Source organism: Morus notabilis, unplaced genomic scaffold, assembly GCF_000414095.1.
Source record: "Morus notabilis unplaced genomic scaffold, ASM41409v2 Scaffold75, whole genome shotgun sequence".
In the NCBI taxonomy this organism is placed as follows: Eukaryota; Viridiplantae; Streptophyta; class Magnoliopsida; order Rosales; family Moraceae; genus Morus; species Morus notabilis.
In genome coordinates, this window is record NW_010361425.1 from 91,616 (window position 1) to 100,039 (window position 8,424).

Sequence of the window (8,424 nt, forward strand, 5' to 3'; positions counted from 1 at the left end):
AATATATTATTATTTTAAATATTTTTACATATTTTTAAAAATTAAATCATTAAACGCAGTTTTAATTTTTTTTAAAACTGAAATTAATTTCTAAATAAAATTACTAAATATATTTTTAAAAATAATTTTAAATTAAAAATATAAAAACATTTTTATTTTTATTTTTATACAAAAAAAAAAATAAAATTATTTTTGAACTAATTCTAAACGCACATTTTCAGCTCCCTCCAAAATACCTCTCATGGTGTAATTGTATTGGTAGTTGGTACAAGTATCAGCGGAGAAAGCCAAGAAAGAAGACGACCCACACACACACGCGCGCGCACACACAAATCCTCTTTTCTCTCACCAGTAAGCTTCCAAAACTGCCGGCCATGGACGGCAGAAGAAGCTTCTCTATCTCCTCCTCTTTTTTCACGATCTTTTCTCTGCCATGGAATCCATTTGTCAATCACCCAAAAACCCAACACTTTTCTAGTCCTCAAAAGCAATGGGCTGCGTTCAAGCCAAGTCCTCTTCCACAAAGTCCCCACCTGGAAACCTTCAGAAAATGAAAATGGCAAATGGGTATGTGGGGAAAAAGGTTGGGCTTTTGGGTCCCAGGAGATCAACGGGTCAGAGATATGATGAAAGAGAGTATGATGGGAGATTTGGGGACAAACCCAGCGAAGGAAGTTTTGAAGATGGGAAAAATAATGATAATGATAATAATGGGAAGTTGATTGGCAGAGAGGAAGAGAAGGGTGTTAATGGCGGGAATGTTTCGAGGAGGATTTCCATGGAGGATGAGGAATTGGCTCAAGGATGGCCAAAATGGTTGCTTGATAATGTGTCTAGGAAGGTGTTGGCTGGGTTGGTTCCTAAGAGTGCTGAGTCTTATGATAAGCTTGCTAAGGTATTTTTTTTATGTTTCTGATCACTTTTTTGTGGTTGTTTTGTGAATTCCAATTTCCACATGTTTTTCAAGGTTTAGATTGTTGTCTGAAAAATATGGTGTCCGTTTATTTTCATTTTCATTTTTGTTTTTTACGTTTTAAAAAAAAAAAAAAAAAAACGGAAAAGAAAATGCGTTCGGAAAGGATCTGTACCAAAACTAAAAATAAAAATATTTTTCGATTTTTTTCAAACCCCACTCTTCTCTGATCGGTCTCGAGGATGTCGAGCCGCCGCCCCTTCCCCCCCAACTCTTCTCCGAAACCCATTTCCTCTGTTAGAAATCATGTATGTAATGTTTATATTAATATATTTATTTAATATTCTTATTTATTTAATATATTTAATATATTATTATTTTAAATATTATTATATATTTTTAAAAATTAAACCACTAAATACAATTTTAATTTTTTTTTAAACTGAAAATAATATCAGAATAAAACTACTAAACACATTTTCAGAATTGATTTTAAAATGAAAATGAAAACGTTTTTATTTTCATTTTCATACAAAAAAACAAAAACATTTTGGAACGAATTCTAAACACTGGATTCTTGGTTAGTTCTCAACCTTCATTCTTAAAAGTTTTGTGTTTGTAGGGTCTCCCCCCCCGCCACCCCCACCCCCCTCTTTTTCTTTTAAGAGTAGTTTCTTGGGAATCTGGATTAGTTGTTATATTGTACGAGTTATACATGAAGGATTGTTGTTTGAGTCTGAGTGAGTTGTTTAACAAAAATAAAAAACTGGAGTAACACAAGGAAATTATTATGTAAAAGAATGAACAATAAAACAAAACAAATTGAAGTGTAAACAAACGAAGGGCTTAATATTTATTTAATTTCCTGAATTTTAGGCAAGTAGAGAAAGTTTATGGAGAATTCTATGATAGGTATGTAAATCCTACTGGTAAGACATACTTTTCAACAGTTAAACCATATCAAATAGAGGAAAGTTTGTTCGTTTAACGAAACTAATGAAAATTTAACGGTTTAAGATTGTGCTTATTTGTGGGATTTTATTTTTTATTTTTTAAATTAGCCTACCAGAGAGTTGTACTAAGTTTATTAGTTGGCTAAATGAATGTTTGGAGAAAAGTACCATCTTTCAATTTCAACAACAGAACTTGGTTTAGATGTACTTTGTTTGATCAAATTCCAATATGCTTTTTTACAGGTGGGTCAGGGAACCTATAGCAATGTGTATAAAGCTCGAGATAGGGACACTAGAAAAATTGTTGCCCTAAAGAAAGTTCGCTTTGATACATCAGAACCCGAGAGTATTAGGTTTATGGCCCGAGAGATTACGATATTAAGGCAGCTGGATCATCCAAATGTAATGAAACTTGAAGGTTTGGCCACCTCAAGAATGCAGTACAGTCTTTACCTTGTTTTTGATTTCATGCAGTCAGATTTGGCAAGACTAATTTCCCGCCCTGAAAGGCTTACTGAACCACAGGTTTACTGTTTTTTTTTTAATGCTTATATTTTCGAAAAGATTCAGGATGTGGATGCTTTGTTTCATCTTATTTGCTAATCTGAATGATTGGTGATGCAGATCAAGTTCTATATGCATCAACTACTTTCAGGTCTGCAGCACTGCCATAGTAGAGGAATTTTGCATCGAGACATCAAAGGCTCGAACTTGTTGATTGACAAAAATGGAACGCTAAAAATTGCAGATTTCGGACTCGCAAATCATTATACTCCAAACCAGAAGCATGCTCTCACTAATCGAGTCGTGACACTTTGGTATCGAGCTCCCGAGCTGCTGTTGGGTGCTACTAATTATGGAGCGGGCATCGATCTTTGGAGTGCCGGATGCCTCTTGGCAGAGATGTTCTCAGGGAGACCAATCATGCCCGGTAGGACTGAGGTAATAATCATCAATTGCTGTAACCAAGATGGCAATATTTCTTTAGGTGCATGATAGAATTTAATTAAAGTTTAGAAGACGAGATCCAATTAGTTCACTAATCATAGAATAAAGATGGAGGGTAATTGATTAGAATATGAATTTCGTGTGATTTCAGGTTGAGCAACTCCACAGGATTTTCAAGCTCTGTGGCACACCATCAGAGGAATACTGGAAAAAGTTGAAGCTATCGACAACCTTCAGGCCTCCGCAAATGTACAAACCCAGTCTAGTGGAGACTTTCAGTGATTTCCCTGCATCCTCTTTGGGTCTGTTGAAAACTCTTCTTTCTTTGGATCCTGCATATCGCGGTTCTGCATCTTCAGCTCTCCAAAATAAAGTATAAAACTTGAAATTTCTTCTTGTCTTTGAAGCTTTTAGTTCAATTATTTGTCGGCCATTACTTTAATTATGAACTTGTTTCTGAATGATATAGTAATGAGGAAGCTCTGTTTACAGTTCTTCTGCACAAGGCCGTTGGCTTGTGACCTTTCTGGTTTACCTGTAATCCACAATGATGAGGATGAACTGGATCAAGCCAATGAAGCAAAGAAGTAAGTTTTGCTTTATTCAGTACTTCCATGGCTATAATGAGTACCAATCGTTTGCAAACATATGTCCAGATCATTCTCATCAGAAAACTTGACTTCAATGCTTATCATCTGATTTTAAGGATTCTATATATCAGAGGAACTGGGATCCTCCTGTAATGAATGACTGAGCACAGGGTCAAATGACCTCGAAATCATCCACCTAATACCGCTAAACCAAATAGAAACCGTATTCTACGAAATACCAAGATTGACATACAGATGATTTTTGAAAATGTAGAATTTACTTTGTAACGAGATGAACTTTTCTTACTCTGCTTTAATGCAGCTCTTAATTTACGATCTTATTTTCTCTAGTAGGCGAAAGACTATCTGATGCAGAGATTCCATATCTGTAATGGCATTAACAATTGTGTTTCTCATTTTACCAGGAACCGGAAGGACAGATATAGGCGATCTCGAACGCATCGTGAGCTCAGGAGAAGAGATTTATCTGCTGAGAAAACCGAAAATTCTCCTACTTCCAAAGAAGAAAAAGTAAGTATAGCAGTATCGGTTGGAAGGTTATGATTAGCCTTTTTAATGGTTTAGCTTATGTTTTGTCAACTATTCCTCTTTTTTGGGTTGTGTCCTGGCTATTGAGGGTTTTTTTTTTTTTTTTTTGGTCTACTTTTCTGGTTTTGGTTAATTGAATATCTTACTAATTATTAAGAAGATCATATTTAAGACTTGAGCCAGCCAGGTTAAAAAATATATATATACTGTAGCCAAAATCATTTCCCTTCCCTTGGTCCTTGCAATTGGTTCATTCCTCATCCGTTCATGATATATTAAATTATATTCCTTAAAGAAGCACCAGCAATTTTCATAACTACGACAGATTCTTTCCTCGCTTCTTCTTGAAACAAATGCAAAGTTGAAAGAAAGAATAGCATGAAGGGCTCTCTCTGAAACAGTTTCAGCATCAAACTATGACATTTCCACCCTTCAAAACACGCGAAAACAAAGAGTTTGTTTGCTAACTTCAAAGGAAAACACAGCCGGCGATTTATTTTTGCATTTACACACTTCTTTTGCCAACTCATTGATTGAGTTGTATGTTAAGACTATGATATGTGATGTTTCAGGTGGTGGTGAAGAATCCCGAGCCCCAGTCGAGCGTTCAAACGGAAGAGCAAAGTAGCAGTACGAGTAGTAGTAACTTCTCCGGTGTAAACCTGGCTAGACATATAGAGACAAGTAGCCCCACTACTAGTACTGCCTCTTCTAGTTTAAACTCGGGTAAACAGAAAGAAAGGCCACTGTTCTCGGTCTCTCCGGTTAGACATTCTAATCAGAAGATGCCATTAAGAACCCAAAGGTATTCGGACGCTCGCGAGAAGGACAAGAAATTGCCTCCTTTACCCACCAAGCCTAAAATACGCATCATCGATTACAGCAAAGAAAACAAGGTAAAGAAGGAGAATCAAATCCACAGGTCAACATCCACAAGAGAGTTTAGAAGTCTAAATCAAAAGGAACATTTAAAACTCTATGTTGTTGATGATTAAGACCATTTTTCAATTTGACTATTCTTTTGGTTACCTTTTGACGCATATTTCTGTTTTTGGTATATCTCTTTTTATTGAGAATATGCCAAATTAAATAAACATGAATAAACAAAAAGATTGACTGGCATGTACTATGCTATGCTTTGTACACCATTTAGTTTAAAATTTTTTTTTTTTTTTTATCCAAGATAATGCTGGTTTTATTGTAAACCAGCTTATTAGAAAGACAAGGAAGAATCATAATTGTAAATTATTCTTTTTTAGTTTCTCTTTGTAAAAGTTTTACTATGATTGATAAGGTATTATTCAGCCGATAGTTTTCTTCATACTTTACCTTACTCCCATCAATATTTGTTATTGTCTACGTTAGTTGCTAAAGTGGTTGTCTTGGTAACTTATTAAGCTCAAAAAGTCTTGCTTTGTTTTATATAATCTTCAAGTATTTTGTTTAGGTGCTTGCTAGACTGCTCATTAGAGGAATGAGAATAATAACTGATTCCTATTATTCTTTTTGAATAGTGTTAGGAACACCAACTCGAATCACGACATTTATAATAACTATAGGTGCAATCTTTTACCACTAAAATTATGACAACTTGTGAGTTGATAAATAAATTGAGATTAAGATTGGTGTCTATAGCATTATTTATCTTCGTATCATTAACATCAAATTAAGTGGTTTATTTTTATGTAGGACTAACAACAGTTATGAAGGAGTTATTGCTTATTTCAGAGAATAAAAAGGAGTTATTGCTTATTACAATACATAATAATAATAACTGAGTAGAATAACTAGTATTTTACAATTTACATTATAACGTAGAAGATGTTACATCTGTTATAAAATGAAACTTAACAATGACATTGGGATTTTTTTTTCTTTCTTTTTTTCTTCTTTGGTTAGCATGAGTTTCTACGATTATTAAGAATTGCAAACACAATGAGCGTGTTTGGTATCATTTTCGTTTTCATTTTTTACGTTTCTCGAGATAAAAAAGCAGAGATTGAGGAGGAAAACGCGTTTGGAGGAATAAAGGTGAAAAAAATGAAAACAAAAACGGTTTTCGGTTTAGTGTAAAATGACTTAAAAATTGAAAACGAATTTAAGTCGTTTTTCATTTTCAATTTTGGGTGGATGCCTTTTTTTTAGGCAAGTGGGTGTAGGCTTAAATTAACTAACAAAGTGCTCTTAAATTAAAAATAAAAATTGTATAACTAAACGGAGTTTCAATTTTTTCTTATACTAAAAACAATATCTTAATAAAACTACCAAAAGCATTTTCAAAAATGATTTCCGTCTGAGATTGAAAATGTTTTCATTTCCAATTTCACACAAAAAATAGAATCATTTTGGAACCAATTCCAAACATGATTCCTCCAGCCAATTTATACCCTCAAAGCTGCAAAAGATGCTGATTGCTGCACTTTCAGGGTGAGATTCAAAAACAGATAAATTAATTTTGACAAAAATGTCGTTGGTCATACATATGTAATTAGTATTGGCAAGTATTTATTTTTATACTGTACTTGGAAATTAGTAAACTACCCTCTTTGTGTATGATGCAGAAAAGTTGTGGAGTAAAGATCACGCATAAGGCAACAATGAACCAACTTGATCAGCATAGATTCCTCCACCTACGGTTAAGCATGCAGACCTCTCATAGGATTTTCTTTTTTTTCTTTTTTTTTTTTTTGATAAATTGACCTCTCATAATGTTCTTTTAGGTTATTTGAATGACAATGTTGGTCGGCTACTTGGGGGATTATTCACAGAATATCTCTACCAATTAAAGATCAATGCAAGAAATTGCTGTGTAAATGTTATACACATATATGCCCTTGTTATTTTCTTTTCTTTTTCTTATTCTCTTTTTTTTTTTGTGATGGAGTCGGAATTTTTTTTTTTTTCAATTGTCATTATGAAAAGATTTAGAAATACTTTAAAAAAAATAGAAATACTGTTTTAATGAGTGCGGATATTACGGAGACGTTTGGTTTATAGATTAGAATCATGTGATTAGAACTATTTTTGATTTACGCGTATTTTTTTGTGAGAGAAAACACTGTAGCGAATTATGAATCATGATTCCAATCATGGTGTGAATCCTCCAACTAAACATCTCATATATATATATATATATCACAATTATTGAAAGAAGGTCTAAAAATAATCTCTCTTCTATACAACTGAAATTTAAAAAAGATCGATTTCTAAGACCAAAAAAAAAAAAAAATGTAAACTTCTTAAAATTTGAACCCCGCTCATTTGGACGTGTCTCCGCAACTGTTTGATGCAATCATAATTAGTCATGATGTGTGTAGTTAAAAGTTTAAAACGTGAATAAACACATTAGTAAATAGTAATTGTTGTTCTTATTATTATTATTATTATTATTATTATTGTCTAGCTACATGACGTGTAAGGAAAAAAAAAATGGATAAACACAGCGAGCTAAAAAATAGAGAGAAAAATTAGATTCTTTAGTTTTAAACTTCTTTTTCGCTTAAACATGAAAGTCGACGATCGAATTTTATGAAATGTTACATAAGTTATGGTTGGTGGCCATTTAAAATATTTATGAAGAGAAATACCTTATCAGTGAATGTTCGCGAACTGGTCTCATTATTTAGTATTATTATTTTTTTATTTAAAGCAACCGTCTCATTATTATTGAAACTTATATATATCAAACTCTTTTTGTCCATAAAAAATTATTTATACAAATTCAAAGTTACCAGATTATCCTTTAAATGGAACAGTATATATATAGTTTTCAAAGCAAGACTACTTCATTCATTATCGTCGAATAGCATAATATATATATATATACACACACACATGACTGACTTGTGTATATACATATATATATTATGCATTCATATATATATATATATATATATATTTTGATGCATTGACTCTAGTATTAACGGAAGAATATTATATATAACAACTCCGTATATAGTTCTACTCCCCAACCAATTGTGCCAGCAAGATTTTTCAGTAAATCCAGCGAATAATGTTTTTCGAAACAAGCATTGAAACAACAAACAATAATGGATGTCTCTGAATCTTGAAACAACCGTTTTAATTAACTTTTATAATTGTTCTCCAATAGATATGTTCTTTCAATCTATATATATGGATCTCTCTTTCCTATATACGTACATTTCCAAAATGAACCTACCGGGCTTTAAAATATATATATATATTAAGGTTAGGGATTTAACTCTCCATACTTTATGGTGGAACTAAGTGTAGAATTATCATTAGATTATAATTGCAACCACAAGCCAAAATTTTCTCTAAAAAAAAAGAAGAGAAAAAACTTTACATAAATATATATATATAAAATATGGATGCATGCATCAATAACTCATTGAAAATCTTTCATCATGAGAATACAAAATAAATAAAAAAATAGTATATTTGTCTTTTTATAGATTTGAGCCCTTAGATTTATCAAAATATGTTAATA

At 32.5% G+C, this 8,424-nt stretch overlaps 1 protein-coding gene across 1 annotated transcript; it reads left to right on the top strand.

The window, feature by feature from the left end:
• The first annotated feature begins 262 nt into the window (after positions 1 to 262).
• Positions 263 to 4,948, top strand: LOC21406556 (probable serine/threonine-protein kinase At1g54610). The gene is made up of 7 exons (XM_010099360.2): positions 263 to 895; positions 2,110 to 2,391; positions 2,491 to 2,808; positions 2,966 to 3,187; positions 3,307 to 3,401; positions 3,830 to 3,935; positions 4,526 to 4,948. The coding sequence occupies exons 1-7, from the start codon at positions 491 to 493 to the stop codon at positions 4,946 to 4,948; spliced, it is 1,851 nt and encodes a 616-aa protein (XP_010097662.1). The 5' UTR covers positions 263 to 490.
• The last annotated feature ends 3,476 nt before the right edge of the window (positions 4,949 to 8,424 follow it).

Coding starts and splice junctions, on each gene's coding strand:
- LOC21406556 (XM_010099360.2), top strand. CDS start 491: ATGGGCTGCGTTCAAGCCAAGTCCTCTTCCACAAAGTCCCCACCTGGA. Junction 896..2,109: donor CTTATGATAAGCTTGCTAAG/GTATTTTTTTTA, acceptor GCTTTTTTACAG/GTGGGTCAGGGAACCTATAG. Junction 3,188..3,306: donor CTTCAGCTCTCCAAAATAAA/GTATAAAACTTG, acceptor CTCTGTTTACAG/TTCTTCTGCACAAGGCCGTT.